The 24,437-nt window shown below is 35.3% G+C and overlaps 3 protein-coding genes and 1 pseudogene across 4 annotated transcripts; 3 read left to right on the plus strand and 1 right to left on the minus strand.

Annotated features, from left to right (window-relative positions):
* Positions 1–273: 273 nt before the first annotated feature.
* On the plus strand, positions 274–6,438 carry LOC123193211 (auxin response factor 1-like). The gene is made up of 15 exons (XM_044606043.1): positions 274–502; positions 1,502–1,597; positions 1,962–2,077; positions 2,277–2,372; positions 2,495–2,551; positions 2,690–2,842; positions 2,946–3,030; positions 3,322–3,412; positions 3,509–3,673; positions 4,168–4,287; positions 4,367–4,442; positions 4,707–4,881; positions 4,962–5,458; positions 5,687–5,877; positions 5,981–6,438. The coding sequence occupies exons 2-15, from the start codon at positions 1,543–1,545 to the stop codon at positions 6,138–6,140; spliced, it is 2,037 nt and encodes a 678-aa protein (XP_044461978.1). The 5' UTR covers positions 274–502; positions 1,502–1,542; the 3' UTR covers positions 6,141–6,438.
* A 1,650-nt stretch (positions 6,439–8,088) lies between these two features.
* Positions 8,089–8,800, plus strand: LOC123193696 (leucine-rich repeat extensin-like protein 1). The gene has a single exon (XM_044606773.1). It carries the CDS (start codon positions 8,188–8,190, stop codon positions 8,701–8,703), a length of 516 nt encoding a protein of 171 aa, XP_044462708.1. The 5' UTR covers positions 8,089–8,187; the 3' UTR covers positions 8,704–8,800.
* Positions 8,801–9,185: 385 nt separating this feature from the next.
* Positions 9,186–14,428, plus strand: LOC123193695 (phosphoribosylformylglycinamidine cyclo-ligase, chloroplastic/mitochondrial-like). 2 transcript variants are annotated; one of them, XM_044606770.1, is made up of 9 exons: positions 9,186–9,333; positions 11,348–11,729; positions 12,650–12,744; positions 12,820–12,921; positions 13,021–13,080; positions 13,162–13,334; positions 13,464–13,566; positions 13,653–13,811; positions 14,056–14,428. In XM_044606770.1, exons 2-9 carry the CDS (start codon positions 11,390–11,392, stop codon positions 14,224–14,226), a joined length of 1,203 nt encoding a protein of 400 aa, XP_044462705.1. In that variant the 5' UTR covers positions 9,186–9,333; positions 11,348–11,389; the 3' UTR covers positions 14,227–14,428. The 2 variants fall into 2 exon arrangements, with proteins under 2 accessions (XP_044462705.1, XP_044462706.1); XM_044606771.1 differs by having other exon boundaries at positions 9,207–9,333; positions 11,384–11,729.
* Positions 14,429–16,217: 1,789 nt separating this feature from the next.
* LOC123193557 lies at positions 16,218–20,844 on the minus strand (annotated as a pseudogene).
* Between the last annotated feature and the right edge of the window lie 3,593 nt (positions 20,845–24,437).

Consider the following 24,437-nt stretch of genomic DNA (forward strand, 5'->3'; position numbering starts at 1 on the left):
TGTCATACATGCACGATAACGTGGCACACTTTCATTCGGTAGTGAAACATGTATTAGCAAATTCAAACATTTAAGAAAAATAATGGTTAAATTATAGTTAAAATTGGAAATTTTGTTTAAGTTTAGAAAAAAAATTATGTTGGGATTTAATGTCTTCAATAAATGGATAATCTCTAACAAGAATTAATCATTAATATTTCCATAATACAGTTCTACATACAGTATAAATATACCTCTGCATACTGGGTAAATACACAAATTCAATATAAAATATATGAAGAAAAAGGAAAAAGCTTAGAAGGAGAGAGAAAGATAGTGTGTGTGAGAAAAGAACAGAAAAAGAGGCAGAGCTGGTCGTGTCGGCTTCGACCAAACATTGACGAGATGTACATGCAATAGCATATACTTGTGTGTATATATATTTTTTAGGATTCTAAATAATTTTATATTTTTATTTATATTTATCGATCCATTTGATTCAGTGCCCTAATTCTGTTTCAAGGTACGCTCTTGCGCTTGCTTTTTTGCTTTCATTTTTTTTTTTACGGTGATGCGTTCCGTTTGGATGCTGAGAAAACGCGAGAAAATGATGGGTTTTGAGTTGTAGTTTGTGGGCTGTGTTGAATTTTTTTTTGTTTTTTTATTTTCAGTGTAAATGTTTAGTTTTTGTTGACGTAGCTGTGGATTTTTCTTTCAGTTGAAAGAAGTTATTGTTTTTGTGAGATCCCAATCGATTTTTTTGTTCCTTTTAATTGTTTGTTCATGTTGTGTAATCTTGTAATTTTTGTTTGAATTTTTTTTTTTTAATGTATGGTATTAATTTGTTTGTTTATGTATGGTGAATTATTTAATTTTTATTTTGATAATCACGATCCCGGTTTATTGAGTTTTGTACGAGGACTGCTACTGTGCCGGTGCCCCCAGTAAGGGTACTGGCTAGTTAAAATTGTAAAAAATGATAATAAATTTATCAATCACTTGTGAAATGATCTTGTGGGTAGTTCTTGCAAGTCAATATTAGTAATCTAATTTTACCGTGGTACTAAAATCGTTGATTCCGGTATGGGATTTACGTGTCTCACCTTTATTTCTACTTTCTTTTTGAGTTGCATTGGAAGTTGTGAAATTCTAACTTTTTTGATTGAAATTCTGCTGATTTTTTGCCCATAACATGATGAAAGATTGAAGGAACATAGTTTTTTTCCTGACAAATGGCGTTAAAGGTTTTAAAGGCAACTTTGTGTCCTCATTAAAGCATAAAGCAGAGTTAGGCTGACCCAATAAAGAGAGTCATTAGGGCTTTTGATAAGCTAGTGCTGAAGCCATCTGTGAAAATAATAAGTGATGGTATTAAATGCACATCTTGGAGCAAATTCAGCTGAGGGGTTTTTTTCAGTTGTTGAGAGAATTGATTCTTAATAACTTAATGATGTGTTTCTTTATGTGCAACAGATTTGGTTGAGACAAAACAATTGCTTTATTTTAATGCTTTTGTTTGTAGGTTCATCTGAGTGATATCTTGTGGTGTTTGGTGGTTCTGTTATGTCATTTGCAATAGCAGCGCCTTTGAATCCCTCCTCGGGAGCACCCGGTTCAGGTATACTTGTTAATGGATTTTATTTATGGTTTAGTGATGATGGATTTTATTTATGTGTGGTGTTTGGTAATTTTTGGGAATTCTTCTTTTGCTTTTTAGGGCAAACTTTTGTCATAACCTTTTCTTAGAGGCAAGGATAACATATTTTAGATCACACTGTACTGTTGTTGGGGACCTGTGTTTTCTAAAAGAGAAAAAATTAACAACATAAAACCTCATCTAAAATGAATGAACTTTCATTATAGCATCTTTTGTTGCATGTGCTTGTAAAGTGTATATTTGTTTGGATTAATGTGAGTTGCTCTCTGCCTTCATGTTTCAGTTCATTATCTTCTTATGCTGTTTCCATGCCATTCACTTGTAGGGTCCAACAATGAAACTTTGTACAAGGAACTATGGCATGCCTGTGCTGGACCTCTTGTCACCCTTCCTCGTGAAGGGGAGCGAGTTTACTACTTTCCACAAGGTCACATGGAGCAGGTATTTTGAACTTTGCATGCAACTTGTGTCTGTTCATTGTTGAGAGAATTTGGGCATACGTGATACTGTAGATCTATGGTTTTCTTAGAACTGTGGAACCCAAAAACTAAGAAACATAGAGCATACCGCTTTAATATCAGAACTAGATCAGTAATATGTTATAACTAATAATTATGCCTTTTTTTTTTGTAAATTTTAGCTGGAAGCATCAATGCATCAGGGGCTGGAACAGCAAATACCTTCATTTAATCTGCCATCTAAAATTCTTTGTAAAGTGGTCAATGTTCAGTGTCGGGTGAGCTATGATTACTCTATTGTATCTTTGTGAAGTTTCTGTTGATTTGGTGTTATTACTTAAGAAAGTAGTCTCTTTTTCTAATTCTTTTGTTCACTTGTTATTTTTACCATTCACTGTAGGCCGAACCTGAAACAGATGAAGTTTATGCACAAATAACTTTGTTGCCAGAACCTGTTGTGAGCTCTCTTTATCTCACTGCTGTGTTGAATGAGATGATTTTCAGAAAGCATTTGTTTGCTTAACACATTGCTTGGAACACATCACAGTTTTTATTTATATATTTGTTGTTTCTTTTACTCCCCTTTCGATATCAGCAAAGTGAGGTTAGCAGGCCAGATTCACCTCTCCCAGAACCTGAGAAGTGTACTGTCCATTCATTTTGCAAGACTCTTACTGCATCTGATACTAGCACCCATGGTGGATTCTCTGTCCTTAGGAGGCATGCAGATGATTGTCTACCCCCACTAGTTAGTCTCAACTTGTAGTCTTTTTCTTTCATCAATAGTTACTTCAGCATGATATATTGAATTGTTAATTTTTTTGTGCTAATATCACCCATTATCGTTTCAGGATATGTCCCAGGAGCCACCATGGCAGGAATTGGTTGCTACTGATCTGCATGGAAATAAATGGCATTTTCGACACATTTTCAGAGGTTCACATCGCTTGCCATGGTTAATTTGATCCTTGTAGACTTAGTCAAATCTGAAAGTTTGTAATTTGAATTATGTGAGCTGCAACTGTTTGTCTTTCTTTTCCAAATTTTGTTAGGTTTCCCTTGTCTTTTGTACTCCCTTGTTTGTATCAATTTTCCTAGTAGTGCCAGAGGTTGTTGGATTAAAGAGCTTTTATGGCTTAATTTCTGCTGCTATAATATTCAAGCAAATTTGCTCAGAACTTGAGTAATTTATATCATTTTGAGGATTTTGTGGCTGTTGTATTGCAGGCCAACCAAGGCGTCACTTGCTCACCACTGGATGGAGTGTGTTTGTTAGTTCTAAAAAGTTAGTCGCTGGTGATGCATTCATTTTTCTGAGGCAAGTTCTATCTACGTGATGAAGCTGCTTATGATTTTTTGTTGCTTCATTGCCAAGATTTGTTGCATTGTTTGTTGATGTTTTAACTCTTTTTAGGGGTAAAAATGGGGAGCTGCGTGTCGGAGTTCGGAAGCATATGAGACAACAAACAAATTTGCCATCTTCAGTTATATCTAGTCACAGTATGCATCTAGGTGTACTTGCAACTGCTTCTCACGCCGTTTCAACTGGGACACTCTTTTCTATCTTCTACAAGCCTAGGTTAGTCACTTCCCCCTATTTATTTCCAATTTAGCTTTAAGGCACTGAATGATATGACATACTGATTTTTCGTGGGTTAGTGCATATTTTAATATTTAGTCATGCACAAACTCACTCTCACTCACGGACACCATATTTTTGTCTTACTTTTAAGAATTGTCTTATTGGATGGAGCTAGAACAAATTTATCTTTTAATATGAAAGGTGTTTCTTCTCAAATTTGTTCTGTGTGTGTCCATTTTGAGATACAAAAAATAAAACATACCAATTTTCTAAATGGACAAAGCCTAGAGCAGTAATGATAAAATGAGAAATATAATGTTTTGATACTTTTTGTGTTACCAAATTCAAATATGTATTTCAACTATTGATGTAATTGCTTCTATAACTTGTTTTTGGTAAATTATGGTTTAACGGCAATTTTTTTAATTCTTTTTTCATCATCAATGTATTTCTGATATTAATGTTATGTGAACTTGCTTTCTGTGCACCAGAACTAGCCGATCTGAGTTCATTGTTAGTGTCAACAAATACCTTGAAGCTCAAAATCACCAGCTTGCTGTTGGGATGAGGTTCAAGATGACATTTGAGGGTGAGGAAGTTCCTGAAAGAAGGTAAAGATAACTCAATTGATATTTCTTGAAATGGGAAGCCAGGAACATTTTGTTCACAAGGCTTGTTATTTCTTTACAGGTTCACTGGTACAATAGTTGGTATGGGAGATAACAGAAGTCCAGTATGGCCAGACTCAGATTGGAGATCCTTAAAGGTTAGCAACTGTCTCCTTTTACACTCCTAATTAGTTCGAATTTCAATCTAAGATACTAAGATGCGGATTTTGGATGCCACTGTTTTAATTCATACCTCCTTGTTGTGTGCTAATTAAGATAACCGGTGGTTCTAAATGAGTGATGTTCAACGGCTCATATTTTTCCTTTGTAACAGGCCAAATTTTTTGCCTTGTTTGTGGTTTCAATTTTGACTTGCGAACGTTTATGTCATCTGGTCTTGCTTTTGTTCAAATTTGTGTTAGGTTCAATGGGATGAACCTTCAGCAATCATGCGTCCAGAAAGGGTATCACCATGGGAACTGGAGCCTCTTGTTGCTGCTTCTAATACTTCAAACTCCCAACCACCACAGAGGAACAAGCGGCCACGACCACCTGTGTTACCAATACCATCCTCCGGCCCAGATCTTTCGGTCCATGGTAATATGGTGATTTGTACTCTGTTTCCTAGTTCGAATTCTTTTTTCATGATTTACTAACTTTTTATTTTCTTCTGTCAGGTATGTGGAAATCCTCTGTTGAATCTCCTTTTTCATTTGGTGATTCACAACATGGTCGAGTCCTCTACCCATCACCAAAATTCTCTTCTGCATCGAAGGGCAGCACTCTTGGTTTTGGTGCAAGTAGTCCACTGGCAGTTGTTTCTAGCAACTCAATGTATTGGCCGAACCGAGTGGAAAACACACCTGAATCTTTTACACCAGTAGCCAGCAAAGAAACCAATGAGAAGAGACAGAGTACTGGGAATACCTGCAGGCTTTTTGGCATTCAGCTATATGAAAACTCCAATATTGAAGATGCTACACCTGCTTTTACCATGTCTGGAATGGTGGGTGATGATCAACCACTTCCTTCTGCAGATGCGGACTCTGACCAGCATTCTGACCCATCAAATATTAATAAGTCTGATGTTCCTTCTGTATGTTGTGATGCTGAGAAGACATGCCTTAGATCTCCTCAGGAGTCGCAGAGCAGGCAGATTCGTACTTGCACAAAGGTAATTCACTCATTTGGGTCTTTGAATTTGGTTGTGAAATGCGTATTGACTATAGAATAGCTTTAATCTTTGAAATTTGGACTCTTACTGATGAGATTAGAGAAATAATCACGTAATTTTAGTGAAGCTGAAGGGTCTGGGTAGATTTGTGAACTTTTTCTTGGCATTTTTTGATTTGATTTGCTGGCAGCATGTTGCAATGTTGATATAGTATGCATATTTTTTCAGGTTCATATGCAAGGTATTGCTGTCGGGAGGGCTGTTGATTTGTCACGCTTCAACAATTATGACGACCTTCTCAAGAAATTGGAGGAGATGTTTGACATCAAGGGAGAGCTCTGCGGATCCTCCAAGAAATGGCAGGTGGTCTATACTGACAATGAAGATGACAGGATGATGGTTGGAGATGATCCCTGGCAGTAAGTCCCATGTTCATAATTTGTTATTGTTTAATGTATTATATGTTTCAAATCCCTTCTCTTTATGTATTCGAGTTTTTATAAAGTTCTGGTTTTTTTTCAGTGAGTTCTGTGACATGGTGAGGAAAATTTTCATCTACACAGCGGAAGAAGCGAAAAAGCTGTCGCCCAAGATTAGTATTTCGGCCAATGAAGAGGTCAAACCAGCCAAACCTGATCTCGACACAGTTATGAACACCGAGGAGCAATCATCTATCATTTGACCTGGGTGCTGATGGAGGGATAAAAATAAGCTGACTCAAAAAAATTTTCTCTATAGGTTGTTCAGTGTCATTCGAACAGAGTGAGAGTTGCCATAGATGATTGCAATTTGGGTGTCAAAAAGTTTCTTGTTTAGCTTTTGCCGAGGGAATCTTATAGTGTAGTTAGCTCATTCGAAGTATGAATGAGCTTATAAGTTTGTTTAGTCAGTCTGGTGATTAGGTAGGGAGATGGAGATTAGATGTTCTTGTTTCCTGTTTCCTTTTTCTCCAATGATAATAAAATCTTTTTTCCTTTTTATACATGATGTACTGAACTTTTACTTCATGTATATATATATATATATATATATATATATATATATATATATATATATATATATTTATAGCTTTGCTGTCAGTTGCTTGTATATATAGTTCTTTTTCTCCATAATTGCCCATGTTCTTGTTTCAAGCATAGTTTACCGGTGGTGCTTATTCAGAAAGCGTCGTGTTTTGTACTGATAATGGTATAATTAGTGTGATATAATTGAGGTTTCATTATCAAGTCATAAGAATATACTTGTGTTCTGCGGTTAAGTCGGTCACTCTGGAGTTAACTCTCAAAGTATTAATCATATGTAGTGACCGTTGGAAATTCTCCGGTTTTAAGCTCATAATGAATTTGAAATTCTGACATTATGATAAACAACTAAGTAATATCAATTCTACAACCAAAAAAAAAAAATGGGAATCAAATCTACCACTCCGAAAAGAGAAGGCTAGAATCAAATCAACTACTCTAGAAAGAGGAAGCCTCTTTTGTGGATTCAAAGGTGGGGATCTATTTGGTTTTTACATCTGAATATCTTCATAACTTTCTTCCATTTTAATTGAATTTAGTGGTCAAGACTTTAAAGGAAGGCAGTTTAAATGTTTTTTCCCTTAAAAAAAATTTATATAAATGGATGAAGGAACATAGGAGAAAGGGGGAGGATAGAAGGGGTAGAGCAAACATAACCCTTTGTGGATGTATGTATTTTGATCATTGGATTTGATAACGTGAAAACTCTTTTATCTCATTTATTTATTGTATTTATCTTAATTCATTCTCTCATACATTTGTACTAAATCTATCCAAATTATTTTAGATTCTAATTGTTATCATTATAGTCTATTTTGTATAAAACTTTAAATTACATATATCTACTGATGACAAGAAATTATATCAACAACTTGTTCGATTTGAGTTTGACCATGAATTGATGGCTTCTTGAATATTTGCTTTTTAGGGACCAATTTTTTGGCTTGAGGTTGAATTAGTTAAAACATAGATTAGCCCTTTGAGTTGATTAAGATGTGTTCCAACACTGAAAAAATTGATGAAAACTTGATTAGTTTAATGTTGTAATATCCCATTTTAGCATTATCAAAATTGGTTGAGTGTATATTTATCTATCTTAGTTTAATCCTATTTTAGTTCACTGCCTTAATGCAATAGTACTAAGGTTTCAAATGAGTTGAGTTGCTCGTGGTTTAACCTGATTATTGTTGAGCTAAATTCAAGTGATTTGAATTTAATTTTCAGGTCAAACTTGATTTTGTTGTTGCTAGTCGGTAAACTCGCGAGCTTATGAATTGTGTAAGTCTATAATATGTATGTATCTTTACAAGACAATTGATATTTATACACATATATTGGATATATGAATGAATTAAAATTGATTGGGATCGAATAAATTAAATTTAAATTAATTTGAATATTATATTTTAAGTCAGTTTAATTAATATTCATCACAAAATTATTTTTTAACTGAGTTTAAACTTTGTATGTAGACATTGAGTTGGATCATAATCATACGTTCATACTATAATTTCAAGTTTCCATTATTTGAACCCGAGTGGATCCACCACACACTTTTACAACGACTACATAATTTGACTTTCTTTACTACTGGCTATCCAACGGTCACAAAATTTAAAAAGCAAGCAGAAACGCTAAATTAACGCTCCAAAATCAATTTCATATTCAGATCTCTGTCATTCTCGTCCTTTATCGCCCAAATCCTACATGAAAGCCATTAAGAAGCTCAAGTTCTGGTCAAGAAAGAAGAGAAAGAAGAAGCACTCTTCCGATTATAATCAACATCAACATCAATCTCAACCTTATTACTATCAGCCTTTTACTCCCTCCACGTGTCCCCATTATCACCATTATTATTGCCCTTGCACCTCCTCGGCTCCCGAGCCCTCTGCTCCTCCGCTGCCGCCATGGCTGGACGCCGACGAGACAGAGTGTTATGAGTCTTATCACTACGAACCGAGCCAAACCCAGATGGAATATTCTGAAGAAGACAATGAGGAAAGCAGTGCCATTTGTCCAGAATTGAAGAACTGTGAGAGTTCTGATTCATATCAGCAATATATGGCTCCGAATCCGACGTATGGGTTGCCGGTTGCGGCGGAGAGTGAAGGAAGAGAGAGGCCTTCTGGATTCTTTGCTTCTGTTGCTGGCTTTGGTTTCGATTTGTTTCGTTGCTTCTTTCCTTGCTTTCACATTCGAGAAATCGGCCATGAAAAAATTTGAATGTGATGTGTATGTACTTATGTATGTATGTATGTATGTATGATCTGTTAATTTTGGCAATTGATTATGGATTATAATGCAGATTAATTTCGCCATCTAATAAGTCTCTGGATTTTTCTTCAATTAATTTGCTAAGAAATTCTAGTAACCAAGAATTTTATACCCAACAAAGTCTATGATAATATGGTATTGTTGATGCGAAAAGATTTCACCCATAAAATCTACTTAAAACCAAAGGTGAGATGTAACAGGAAGATGTTTGTTTAATTGATGGGAAGCTTAGGTTGTTTGTACGGGATTGAAAATGACTAAGGCTCCAAATATCAAACTAATTAATTTATTTTCAAAACAAAAAATAAAACAATAAAGAAAATGTCGAGAAATTCTTATCTAAGGTTTATAGTGAGGGGGTAAATGATTTTATTAAAAAGTTTGGGATAATTTTATCATCTAAAGTTTGGGGAGTCAAAGGTGACGCTGACTTTAATAATACTACCAACTTACTTACCTTTTATTATCCCTTTTTAACATTTTGGCATCGTTTACTTCTTTATTTCCCTGAAAAAGACGCAACACTCACTCTTCAGCATCTCCACGCCGCTGCCACCTTCCACACCGGCTCTCGTTCCAGTAAGCACCGATCCTCCTTACTTTAGCGCTTAGTTTTTTTTCATTATAATTTTGTTTTAATATTTTATTTTACATATTTCACTCAACTGTAAGAAACCTTCGATAGAAAAATGAAATTTTTAGCACTTGTTTTAGGATATGCAATTTTTTTTTTTTTTACATGTTATGCTGAATATCAGGTTGTTTTCTTTTAGTGGTGTGTTCGATGGCACGCTGTTGGTATCAAAACACTTTTTTTTTTTTTATGTGTGTTTCAAAAGTGATTTTTGAAATCAATTTGTAGCTTTCCTGCGGTTTTGAACTGTTTTGGCTTAAAGTTTAAGCTTTTTGTGCAGTGTGTTTGGTAACTAAGTTAAAAGTAGTTTTGAGTAGGGATTGCAATACAGCCCTTCAAACTGGATCCCATGCTGTTGCTTCCCAAATGGGGAGGGAATTCCCTGAGAGGGCAGGGATGGGGATGGGAATGATAAATCTCTGCCCCACCCATCTAACTGAAGTACTTAATGGTCAGTTTGATGACACGCAATAGATATAAAAATGATTTTTTTTCAACAAAGTGCGTGTATATATATATATACACACACGCGCGTGCGTGTGCCCGCACAGAGGGTGTTGAGTTGATTGCTTTTGTTAGCTCAGGAATTAGGGTTTTCTTTCTTCTATAATACTGTTTGTTAATTGATTTTACCATAAGTTATACATTTTATGTTGCAATGCTGCAGTTATAACTCATTGGTGTAATGTTAAAAACAATTACATTCACTGGTTTTTGGATCAATTTGCTACTCTTAGAATTTGCAGGCTCTTCTTATGGATTGTTTCTTTTGATAACAAGTTCCATTTATGGTTTCTTTTTTGATGAAAAGATGTATGTATAAAAACTATAACTAATTAATTTGGATAAAGTTATCGTAAATTGGTAAACTGAAATGAGATAGGAATTATCTAATTTTATCTATATTTAAAAAGGGAAAATTAAATTTTTTAACCAGCCCACAAGTCTTTAAGCAAGTATTCGTTTGGTGATTAGCTTAGAGTTTTGTCTAAATTGAAGCCAATAAAGGATTTAAGTTGGATGTTGGTCTCAAATGATTGAGGATAATAAAATCTCTTTGTAAATATGGCTAGGAACTGATCTGAAGTGATTTCCTGACTCTTATTTATTTTAAACAGATGGAGATCATGATGTTTTTTTTTTTGCCTAGCAAATCCATTGCCTTGTGAAAACTTTGTAAATAAATCCACAGTCAGCTTTTGTATTTCGCAGTTTTCTAGCTTTACATTTGCCCCAGATTCTTAGTGTTATAGTCCTGTATTATATATCTATTTGGCAGTTTTTGTTCTTGTTTGAATGACTGAAGTTGTAGGCTTCATTTATATTGCAACTGATTTAATTATTGATACGGGGGCTTCATTTATATCAGTTTGCAACTGTTTTAATTATCAACAAGTGTTCAGGAATTTACATTGCCCGAACCATAATCCAGATTGAACTAAACCACAAATTTTCAATTCAGTTTGGTTTGGTTTGAAGCTCAAAATGGTTTGGTTTGGCTTGTGATTTTGCCAAACCATTTTTTTTTTCAGCTTGCTTTGAAAAATTTCTTAAACTACCCCAAACTAGACCGTGCACACGCCTGATTTTTTTAAATCAATTTTACAGCTTTTGTGCTGTTTTGAACTGTTTTGGCTCAAAGTCTAAGCTTTTGTACTGTGTGTTGGTAACACATTTAAGTTGAAAGTGGAGTCATGTTTAAATTTTTGGTGTGTTATGTAAGTGATTTTTTAAATCAATTTTGCAGCTTTTGTGCGTAACCAGTGCTTTGAAACCTTTTTGGTGCTGTAAGCACTTCACACAAGGTGTTACGATTAAAATTCTGTGTTCTGCTTGCTAAAAGATTGGAACTTTCAACTTGATATTCTGTTAAATCTTCAAGTTATATTTGTTGAGTAAGTGCCTTTGTGGTAATCTTGTAGTGTTTTATTGAAGTGATTTTTGAAATCAATTTTGCAGCTTTTTGTTTCTATCCAGCTTGTCTGTACATTTCAGGCTTCCATGGCCAATAGTATTGCAGCAGGTGCTGAGCTTTCATGCTGCTTTGCAGCATATAGTAGAAACTCTCACAACAAACCAAACCCCACTAAAACCCTGTTACAGAAAGGCGAAATTAATGGCTTTTCCAGTAGGTTTCCCCTGTTATCTGTGTCTTCCAACAAAGTGCAGCCCAGAAGAGTTGAAAACAGTGGCCATATGTTTGCAGTTTCAAAAAGTAGTTCCTTTGGCAGGTTAACATATAAGGATGCTGGTGTAGATATTGATGCTGGGTCTGAACTTGTTAAGAGAATTGCAAAGATGGCTCCTGGGATTGGAGGCTTTGGTGGTCTTTTCCCGCTGGGTAGGATTTATTTGATATACTTACTTTGGAATTAATTACTTTGTATTTAAAAGCAAAATTGATAGCTTTATCTTATAATTTGAGTCTCATTGGTACACCTATACATTGAGTTAAAATTAATATGCAATTGCGAGAAATAGAGTGAAATAGTTTATTGACTATTATTGAGGGTATCAGTCTCTGTTTCTATTTGTTAATAAACACCTATGCAGTTTTATTGTTGGAGAGGAACGGTCTTTGACATATTTGGGAAATATAAGTTTAATTCAATGTGATGTTTGTCATGTGGAAGAAATTTCATGCTGGGAATTTACATAAGTATTCATTTTAGAAAGTTATGATGCCAAAGACTTATAATGATGCTGTTTTTGTTAGTATTCAACTCTGATTTGAGTTTATATGTCAATGAGGTGTTTGGGTTGCCAAATTTTTTTCAAAATCAAAAGGTGTTATTCTAGTGATTGTTGTAAAATGTTTGCTCTCAATTTGCTGTTTATCTTTAAAAGTTAGATAGACTAAAGGTGTTCTTGTGGGCTTATTTGGTCTAGTTTAAGTTATTTAGTAGGAGCTTGTACTTTGATTGCTCCTTTCTTTATCTAAGAATACTTCCAATTTCAAGTTCCCTACCAAGGATTCCCTTTAATAAACGAACATTCGAGTCATTTTCAGCTGTGCATCACCTCTGGTGTACCTTCCTGCGTTAGTGTTTTTAGTACAGAATCAGTTAGGTGAATGATTCTAGTTGCTTTGGCCGTGAGAGATTCCTTTTAGGTGCATGCCATAGTACAAGAAGAAAACAGGACAAATGTTTTCAAGTTTCTTCAAGTGGCTGATGCTTTTCACAGAAGTTTGAATTGATTTTGCCATCAGCATCTTGCTGTTTGGGTTCTATGGTTTACTGATCAACTTGTTGTAAGCAGGTGATTCTTTCCTTGTTGCTGGCACAGATGGTGTGGGAACCAAACTTAAGCTGGCATTTGAAACTGGAATACATGACACTATTGGGATTGATCTGGTAAAAGTTTTCAACCAAACTTGTTTTGTAGATTTTCAATTTCATAATTATTTCTCTGACATGCTTCCTATTCAGGTTGCAATGAGCGTTAATGACATTGTTACATCTGGGGCAAAGCCATTATTTTTCTTGGATTACTTTGCTACAAGCCACCTAGATGTTGACCTTGCTGAAAAGGTATGTGTGGTGGTGCTTAATATGTTTGGAGTGAAGACCATAAAAAATTTCCCACTATTACAAAGTGGTTCTTATTAATTGTATGGCCTTCATGTTCAGGTTATAAAAGGCATAGTTGATGGTTGCCAACAATCTGACTGTGCTCTTTTAGGAGGAGAGGTATGTAATGTGCCAGGGAATAATGTTTACTAATTGAATTATAGTATGGATGAATGTTTGAATGTGTTTAATGCCTTTCAGACCGCAGAGATGCCAGATTTTTATGCAGAGGGAGAGTACGATCTCAGTGGTTTTGCAGTTGGCATTGTTAAAAAGGATTCTGTTATTGATGGGAAAAACATTGTGGCTGGGGACGTACTCATTGGCCTGCCATCTAGTGGAGTCCATTCCAATGGTTTCTCTCTTGTCAGAAGGTAGTATTATTATAAGAGAATGCTCTGGTATTAAGGCTTCACTGACAATAGCTTTCTTTGCTTTCTTCCAAGCTCCTTTAGAACTGATAAATACCAAACTCCTTGGGATGTATAATTGTATTTTTACAGGGTTTTGGCTCGAAGTGGCCTTTCACTGGAGGACCAACTTCCTGGTGATGCAATTACATTAGGTGAAGCTTTGATGGCCCCAACTGTTATATATGTTAAGCAGGTCTGCCATCAACCTCTGTTTCACATAATCTCACTGCATATTAGCATGTTGATTAATGCTAAAACCGTTTTCTTTTGGTCGAAAAGGTGTTGGACATAATCAGCAAGGGAGGGGTGAAAGGCATAGCGCACATCACTGGTGGTGGTTTTACTGACAATATACCTAGAGTCTTTCCGAAAGGCCTTGGTGCTGTCATCTATGACAACTCTTGGGAAATCCCACCAGTATTTAAATGGATTCAACAGGTGAAAGCAACTCCCTGCTTACTAGAAGCTATAAATAGATTAATAGTAAAATTATGTGCATTAATGATGAGTACTAATTTTTGTATTAATAATGACATTTTATCATTTGATTGGATGTTTCTCCAAATAATATGATAACACGTCATTGTAAGTACACAAATTAGTACTTATTCGGCTGAATGACTGCATATTTGTTGTATTTCTCTTTGGTTACACAACTTCTCAGTTTATTATTCATGGTTAGGCTGGAAAAATTGAAAACAGTGAGATGAGGCGGACTTTTAACATGGGAATTGGGCTGGTTCTAGTTGTGAGCCAAGAGGCTTCCCACAAAATACTCGATGGAGCAAACGGAGCCTATAAAGCATACCGTATTGGTGAGGTTGTGAACGGCGAAGGAGTTGCCTATCACTAAAACATGTATCATACATTTTACATGTACGTCAACTTATTTCTTCATGTCTTTGTCAAGATGAGGTCCACAATTGCGGCTTGATTGTAACATTTCTATAATTTGAACCTTCACAGAATCACACATGCTATAGATTTTAATGCTTGTAGCTCTTTCAATAAAATGGGAATTGATATTGCCATTCCCATCTGGTAATTTTGCTCTAGTTTTAATTCTGAGATAAGGTTTTTGTATTATTTATTGTTTCAAGCAAGCTGAAGGTTATGACATTACTAAATGAGAGGCTGAATCATTAAGGCAATTTTTGGGGTCAATTTCTAGGACCAAGTGTTGTTCATTTGATTTGATTTAGATCCCTAAAAATTGCAATTTGTTCTAGTATTGAACTTAATGTCCTGGATCTGTACAACGATTTGGGGATGCTGACTCTGGTTAAGTTATCAAGTCTACATTTTATCTATAGAGATTTTTTCAACAAATCTGTTTAAATTCGAATTGGCTTGAATCGAATTTGAGCCGGTCATTTCAAATTCAAACTGAATTTGAATTGATCCTTGTCTAGACTCAGAATGATTTGAATCCTCCTATTAATGCTTAAGAATTAGTATGGCTTGAATCCACTCCTATTTATGCTTAATAAATAAGTGAGGTTTAAGACTGTCCGCTGTCTCAAAGTTATTTTCATCAGTCGGAAGTGCTTCTGACATAAAAACAAGTGAGGAGGATTTGGTTGGCCTGAATTTGTCATATATCAGTAGGGCACTTCTGTTTATCAAATATCTTGTGGTTAGCTTTAAACAAGCAGCTTTGAATCAAAAGTAGACCGCTGAAATGGAAGGTTGTTGATGATGTTCATTGACTGAGGATTTTGTCGTCCTTATCTAATATTTTTGCTCTTATCGAAAGGCCAATAGAAGCCAATGTCAATTATAGGTTCCGATATGGTGAAACTTCCTGGAAAGAGAAATGAGGCACAATCATGGATTATTTACAAGACCAACATAAGTATTGTACTAAACTGAGTCAATACCAAGGAAAATTGTGTCAAAAATCATTTCTTACAGCCACAAAAAGTCTGGTCACCAAAGGCAAGATGAAATTAAGAAAAGATAACCTCTCAATTCTTTGAAATTGTTTATGCCTACAGCCTACAAAAACTGAAACGCTTTGTTCTTTCAGCCATCAGTTACTTAGTCCTAACACAAATCTTCAAAGCACACTAAAAAAATGGCCAAACGACTATTTCCCACCCAAGGTATGTTGTAATGATAAGCTTCCACCTTTTAACTATGGAAACACCAAATACCCACCTATGGCCGGTTAAATTTAACAAAACCCTAACGGTGGTAAATTTAATCTCATTTCCCCCCTAAAAGTTTAAAAACTAACAATTTTTCCCTAAGCTAAGTTTGAAAAGATCGCATTTCTCCTCCTAGGGTTTATTTCCAAACCCTTTCACTTTCTCCGGCGCCATTGCTAGCCGTCTTCCCCTCCCGACGGTTTCTCTTTCACCGACAGCCCCCTCAACTCCACCCAAACCCATCTGGCGTAGAGATACGTCATCTGGGAAGAGAAATCGTCTTCCCAGACAACGATGACTGGGAAGACGAATCGTCTTCCCCGACGAAGTTCTTCATCTTTCACGGTTTCTCCGACGTCGATCGGGCGTCCAAATAGGAAGAAAAAGATTGCTAGAAGGAAATGATGCTTCGGGAGGGAGAGGCCGTCGGCAATGGAGCCGGAAATGTCGCCGGAGATTTCAAAACGAAACCCTAAGGTGAAACTGTGATTTTTTAAAACTTAGACTAGGGGAAAATTTTAGTTTTTAAAGTTTAGGGGAGCAAAAGTAGATTCTATTTTAGTTTATTTTTAATATTATAGAGAAAATGACGATTTTACCCTTACCACCGTTAGAGTTTTGTTAAATTTAACCAGTCATGGGTGGATGTTTAGTGTTTCCATAGTTAAAAGGTGAAAACTTGTCATTACAGCATACCTTGGGTGGGAAATAGTCGTTTGGCCTAAAAAAATTTAATATCTCCTCACAAGTGAATTATTGTGCATTCTCAGCAAAGTGTCAAGTGTCACTGCAGTCCATCCCTCCTCCTTTTGGGCATACACCATTTGATTTAGGGAGTCCACATATATGCTTATGTTGCCGAAGCCGTATATTTGCTGACTGTTATGTGTCCTTCCATGTTTAGGATTAAATAGTAACTCAACGACTTCTTTCAGTGTTATCTCGTGTTGTGCATCGGTACCATCCAAATGGGAAGCAGCAGCTGCTGCTGATTGCTGAGCTTGAGCAGCTATCTTCTGCTGAGCCTCAAACTGCCTCTGCTCCAACACCCTAAGATAACTAAGGTTCTCCCTCAAGCCAGGTTGGACCACTTTCATACCATCAGCAGCTTGAGACATCATGTCAAGACCGAGATTTAGTTGAGTCCGGATAATTTCATTGGCTAGAAGTTCCTGTGGAAGAAGTCCCTTCCATCCCATATACCATTTATGAATCTCTTCAAAGTTCGGAGAAGTGTTCAACCAGTGATACAAAACCTGCAGCCACTAAGCAAAGAAAAATCTCTCCATCAAATCAACCATCAGATGAATTGGAATGGCAGAAGCCCAAGACACAACCCAATAAAACTGATCAAGCTTTTAGTTTTCTGGGCTAATTTGGAACTCTTGAAGTGCAGCTTGCAATTTTGGAATAATATATCTTCGCATGGGCCGCTCCCAACTTGTTGAATCAAACACAGTCTTCCATGGTGACAATATGGTGTAAGCAGATACATCAATTGGATGCCAAGCATCAAGAACATTACTCAACTTTATATGTATGATATGATACAGACCCTCCAATTTATGTCCCAACATTGGGAGCCTTGGATGCACCCAAACATGGATTGAAACAGTTTCTCGACGTGGGTCCCACGCGTCCACAGCGGTTGACAATTTTGGAAGAATTATTGTATCCAACATGGTCTGAAGAATGGAACAAGGCAGCAGATTCTCCCATGACTCCAAAAATCTAAGCATTGGCTCAGGATCTCTTGCATCCCAGGTATTGATGCCAGATATTCTCACCACAGGTAAGATAACTTCCGAAACCAGTTGAGAATAAGGTGTTGATATATCCCATAAACCATGACTATCCTCTGTTTGCAACAAATTCTTCCATGTTGACACAATTGCCAATTTATGTGATGGATTCTGAAGAGGGTCCCAACCTTGAAACATCCTTATAAACAGAGGCAAAGCGTAGAGAGCAGGGAGCACATGACAAGTTACAGAGTTTATAAGCATGAGGAAATCTCCAGTGCAAGTCACTAAAATAGTTTTCCAGTGAGTCCAATGTTAAAGTTCCTAGTGAATTTTCTCTCTCAGTTTGATCCAAAACGTTCACAATTTTCTCCATATTGTCCATCTGCTGCTTCTGTTCATCCACCATCTTCTGCCACTTCTCCTCCTTTTGCAAGCTCAATGCAGTCTCTTTTTCATTCCTCAAATCATCATCAATCTTCTGAATATCAAGCTCAGCCAAATCCACAATCAACTTTAGATTATACTGTAGCTCAGGCATTGGAACATCTGTTGGGAATCTAATTACAAAAGTCTACCATCGCAGGCAGCCCAGGGGGTGAGGATGATAGCCCAGCTGAGAGCAAATGTGAAGACCAAATGGGTGAGGGCAGATCGGACAGTGCACCAAAGCTGCTGAAATTAGTTGAAGCCTCCTTCTTAGAATTCAGAGAAGAATCCTTAGTGGTGGGATCCATCTACGGTTAAAAGGCTGCACATATAACGGGAACTGCATGGAATAGATAGGGAGGAGAATAGTATTCAGAATATTGTTTTTTTTTTTTAGTCGAGAAATAGTTTGGAGAGGGCTGGATCTCGAAACCCAGCTGGACTACTGTTCACTTTCATTTTCTGTTTCTGTTGCTTTTGTTATCATCTTTTGTGGATTCTTGATTTTCCAGAGGAACTTATTGTTACATTCTTGGAACATTGCTGTAGCTATTTTTCACATTATGCATGTGAAATGAAATATGATTACTGCTCTGTTTAATCTCATTACAAACAAGGCTCAAATATAATTGATGGAAAGAACAATGAGAGTGAGTTTATGATTGTGATTGTCTCCCATCTCCCTTACTGTTGTGAGTGATTTGGTGATGTTGTTTGGATTGTTGTTGGAAAGGAACTGGGATTGTGAATCTGTAAAAAGGAGCTGTGTCTGGAACCTGCTGAAGGAGCTGCTGAGCGCTGCTGGAACCCTCAGCTAGGAGGTCAGTTAGCCAAACATTCAGGTTTGCAACAACATCCTTCCCCCTTGCTTTCTCCTCTGCATCCAAATTCTCCAAGTTTGTCAAAACCCTAACTTGTGGCCCTCGCATATCAATCACCTTCTGAGCCACCTCAAACCCTTCATCTTGTTTCTTTGCTAACAATTCCTCCATGGTAATATACTCTTCCTTCTTCCTCCCCTTTGTCGGCTTTGACCAAAGCTTCTCCTTTGCTCTTCCAACAGGTTCTTGCTGCCCTCTACTCTTCTTTTCCTCCAACTTTTCCAAGTCAGACAACTTTGCAGCTGGTGCTTCTTTAAAATCGTTGAAACCCATGCCCATATTCTTTGGTCTCATTTTTGCTTCAAGCGGTGCCACAATCCCTTGCTCATTCTTTCCGAGCCCACCACCTTTATACCCCATCTTCTCCATTAATTTCATCCCAATTCCCTTCGTATGCTTCTCGAAAGCCCCCACATCCTCAGTTCCAATTTCTCCCCCTTTTCTGCCTTTGACTCTTTTTCTCCAATTTTTCCCTCTCCCGCTCTCTCACCCTCCTCAATGCTCCCTCCTTTATCTTCCTCCCAAATGTTGTTGGCAAGAAACCATCGTCATCACTGTCCAAATCACTAGCTTTTACCTCATCTTTTTTCTTATAACTTTTTCCCCCAAACCCTAAACCTAAACCAGCACCAGAATTTCCAGATCTAAAACCAATCCCTAAACCAGGGCGGTTGTCATCATCCTCCTCTAAAATATCATCATTTTCCTCTTTGAGATTCTTATCAATCTCCTGATTGGGTATTACAGTACCTGTAACAACAATTAACGAATAGCCATACATTAGTTCCAATATGATGCGATCCACACCCCAAAAGATAACTACTAAGCTTTGGAGAACCCAAAACCATATAAACCCTACAATAGAAGGTCATATTTTCCAATGTGGGAGTCACAAATTTTGGGAGAACCACACCCTAAAAACTAATAGTTTTAGATTAGAGAGACCAAAGCTATATAAACTCCAAAAGACATGTGGGATCTATATCTTATACCCTGCACTTAGGATCGTAATACAATAATATATAAAAGACCCACAAAATTCAAGTCAAATTAATTAAACATTACTTACCTGTAGAAACGAAATTGACAGGCTTTGTCATATCGGCTTTTCTTCCAAAGTCATGATCTTTTCTCTGCTTCTTGGAGTGACCATCATCGTCGGAATCTGAATCAGAGGCAAAAAACCATACAAAAATATCATCTTTGGTTTGCGTTCGTTTTTCCTTGCACTTCTTGAAATAAAATTCACCATTTATCCACTGGCCTCCCTCAAAGTCGTTCTGCATTCTGAACCTCTCCATCTCCTGCTCATCGTCCATCTTCTATCTACTCATCATAACAAAATAAAAGAAATTTAAATTTAATTTAAAAATGAATGACATAGAAATTATCAAATGAATGTATACTTACCCAGAATAAAACTCAAAATATAAAAGAAACGCCTACAGAAGATAACATCAAAAATCCCTACAGTGTAAAGTGAGTTTTGGCGGCAGCTTTGACGTTGGTGCAGTTGGGTAGATAGGTGATCGTCGATGTCTTTCTGTATTGTGACAATGGGAAGTCGACTTTATCAGTTTTTGAGGATAAGTACCACAAACAAAATTCAGCAAAACAAGATTAATTTGGTCCAATATCCAAGATGAATTTAAAAGTTGCTTTTTTTTTGTAAAAGAGAAAGATGGAATCAAATTTTGAGGTGGGAATGGAGGAAGAATGAATGAGTGAAGAATTGATTTGGAGGGAGATGGAGATGGGCACTTGTAATCACAACAAAACTCTAACCCTAATCTAAGTATAATAATTTTGAGATGTTAAATTCTTCTCACATAAACCCTAATCGAATATTTTGAACTTGTAATCACACCAAATCTAAACCCTTGTTATTATTATTTTTTCCATTCATATAATGAAAATATATAAATATCATTGAACTTGCACGAAATAATTTTATTTAGCAAAAACCCTCCATAGCAAGGGATAGAGCACTCACTGAAATTTGGCGAGCTTTACCTGGAAGGAAAGATTCCGAGACTGGGGAAGAGAGGCTTCATGGATCGAGTAATTCCATAGATATTCTGGTAGCAAGGAAGGTGCGAAACTGAACGCCGGGAAGGTGATTCCCTTTTGGATGTGCCCGCTATAGCGCCATTCCTCTTGATAGTGTGTCCCAAGCGGAATTCGAATCGAAGTGAGTTCGTACTAAACGTGCACCCCTCATTCTGAGTTTAAATTTGGCGTTATTCAAAATTGAGGCAATCTTAATCTTAGAACACTATTACTGTAGATAATTAAAATAATATTTTATTAATGTGTAATAATTGAAATGACTTTGTTTTGACGACTGTTTTGAATGAGTTTTTCAAATCTCACAAAGCGTAGTGTGTTAAACACCTCAAACTCAAGATTGGTAATATAGAACCCCTTGGTTGGAGTTCGACTAAAGAGCGCCTATTTCAAGCTCAACTGAGAACACTAACTTAATTTGAATTTGACCCCCTACGGAAGAGTACTACTATTTTGCAGAGGATTTCCAAGAGTAAACTGATTTCCTTCCTCACTTCCCCAGTTTGAGCAATAGAATTTATATGATAATGCAAGTCAGACTTTACAACCATTACCAAACGCAAATGCTGATGTATTTTCTATTTAATTTATGTGCACTATTTAATTAGACATTAAAGTGATGTATGATTATATGATTGATTATTATTTTATTTTTAATTTAAAATTATATAATAATAGATTATCTAAATACTTAATTAACTATTAAAAAAATTATATTCACATAATTTGAGGGTTGTGGTGTGGGTGTATTATATTATAAATTGATAATGGAGTAATATTATATATATTCATAAAATAGTGTAGTAATTGGGTGATTTAATTATTTAATATAATTTTAAACAAAAACACTTATCAAATGATAACTTGCTAACCATTAGTGCTATGATTACAGCTGAATATTATTAAGCTTAAACTCATCTAGATTTGGTTTTAAGGAGACTTGAGTTTGAGTTCAGAAAGCTCAAGTTTAAGATAGAAATTGTTGACTTCTTAAAAAAATTTTGTTTTGAAAAACTCCTAATAACAAATTAATTTTAGAGAGAGAATGAATAGGATTATTAAAAAGTTAATCACAAAATTAACTAAATGAAATCTTTATTCAAATTTCCAAACAAACAACAATCAAATAATCAACCAAAACATAAAGTAAAAGAGTAGAGTTTAGAGAATACTCAAAATTTTTAGAATGGTTTGGAGCTTTTCATCAAACATTTCAAATGCTTAGAATTTTTAGAGAATGCATCAGTTTGAAATTTTCATTCAAATCACTTTTGGATTATACTAGTTAAATCAGGATTATAACCTTTTACAATAGTGATACAGGATTTTGTCCAAGCATAATTAGAAAGAAGATTTACAAATAAAATGTACCTATAATAGGTCGATTTTACTAATTTGTATAAGTGTTTCTCTTAAAAATATGAGTTTTTGGTTTCTAGAGTGAGATTAAGAGCTTAGATATTGAGACAATGATTCTTAAATGTTTTTTATATGTTCTCTAACCTTTTTTACTTCAATCAAATTTGTTTATATAACCTTGAAACTTAAAAGATCTGTTGGAATGATTTTACTAGTCATTGACTAGTGAAAATGACGTTTTAACCTTGAAAGTGCAAATGGACGGACATCCTCTTTTGAAGGATGGGTGTCCTCTTACACATCTCAACTTTGGCGGCTTTGAAATAGACATTCAATAGTCGAATTCTTGAAACGCATCACTTAAGGGACAAGCGTCCCTTTTTTTTAAAGGATGGGCGTCCTTTTTTTTCGAGATGGGTCTCATGCCTTGCGCCTTAAAATTTCAAAAAGCATCAAACATGAGAGGACAAGCAAAGAGATGAGTGTCCCAATGTGTTGACTTTGTTGACCGTCCTAATTTTGCTTGTGAATGCGTTGGAGAAGGAACAAGCATCCCATGGTTGTCTTCTAGTATGGGATAAGAGTCTTTTAATTTAAGACAGACATCCTTGTTTATTTTGTAAAAATTCTCAAGAGCTTCAATCTCTTAAGGATGAGCATAGGAACTAGCATACCATTTGGGATGGGTGTCCTACTTATGAGGACGGGTGTCCTTGACCTGAAAAATTAAACATCTACATTTTGATCATTTATCGATTATAGAAATTTTATGTCATGAACTTTATTCGCTGAATAAATATTAATTAATAACTTTAAACTTAGTTTTGACATAATCAAAATACCTAAGTGTCCAACATGTTTAACCTTATCATTTATATATTTATCAATCATCTCCACATTCAAAGTTTTAATATTAAATTTTGAAGGTAGATGTGTAATATTTTAAATTTTTAGAAAACTATTGATATTATATCTGAACCAAGCTTATAAGCTCAATGAATTGAGAAACATCAGGTTGGAGTTTAATATGCTACCAGCCAAAGCATGAGTTACTTATGAGTTGCGTAACTCGATTGCACCCATATTTAGCACCCCTTAATTTTATTATGTATTATTGCTAAATAAATTAAAGTGTATGTATAAAATATTAAGATTAAAAATATAAAACAAGTAGATAAATTTCAAATTATTTCCTACTAATTATTAAGTTACTGTAATTTTTTTCTAAAATTTTATTAAAATTTATTTTTTTAATATAAAAATATATTATTTTTTATTAATTACTGAGTTTCCTTTTTATTTTTTAATTTCCATTTTGATTAACATATTATTATCGGGTTGTAATACCCTTAGGTACGTTTCAGGGGTATTTATGTCTTTTGACTCTGTTTCGAGATATTTTCAATTTTAAATATATATGTTCACATATATGCGTTTATATATATATATATATATATATATATATATATATATATATATATATATATATATATACATACACACATATATAAAGTCATATTAAAATATATGAACGTATATAAAGAGAGAAAAGACAAAAAAGAAAACTTCAAGCCTTTTTTCATCATTTTCTCCCATCCATTCCAGCAACCAGCGTTCTTCTATTTTCTTTTGTTTTGTGAAGATAAAGGAAGAAATTGAAGGGGTTTGGGAAGACAAGATAAGAAAAGAAAACAAAGAAGCACTTTGGAAGTCTTGGTAACCAAAAGATCTCCTTCTTTTCCCCTTACCTATGTTTAGATATATTAGATGCATGTTATATGAATATGTTAGTGTGTTTTGGTGTTGATTTAGGGTGGTTTTGGTGATAAAGGAAGCAAGACAAAGAGGAGGAAGCCAACTCACAAAGATTGGCTTGAAACAAGATAAGGGGTATTATCCTTGGTATGTTTCATATTTTATGTTTTTGGTTCCTTGGCTTTATGTTATAAATGATAACTTTGAAGTTGAGAAATGTTGTTTTGTCATTTGGGGTATCTATGTGTATTAGTTTGTTCATAGCAGAGAGTTGGATGATATTTATCGTTTTGCCATTGATTTTGTCCCATATTTTGGTTATCTTATCTGATGAATCATGAATGTCATTATAGCTTGTTGGAAAGCTATTTGAATATTCTTTTTAATGATATATAGCTTGTATGAATTAGAGACCGTTTATATTGTTAACTTATATGAAAAAAAAAAAAATTGTCTTACCAAATAAATAGTGAATATAGTTTTTTATCACTGATTTCATCCTACGTTTTGACTGTCTTATTTGATGAATCATGAGTGTTGTTATAGCTTGTTGGAAAACTCTTTGAATTCGCTTTCCAATGGTATATAGCTTGTATGAATTAGAGACCGCTGGAACTGTTAAATTATATGAATAAAAAGATTGTCTTACCAAATAAATAGTTAATATAGTTTTTTGTCACT

Source organism: Mangifera indica, chromosome 12 (assembly GCF_011075055.1).
Source record: "Mangifera indica cultivar Alphonso chromosome 12, CATAS_Mindica_2.1, whole genome shotgun sequence".
NCBI classification, from domain to species: Eukaryota; Viridiplantae; Streptophyta; class Magnoliopsida; order Sapindales; family Anacardiaceae; genus Mangifera; species Mangifera indica.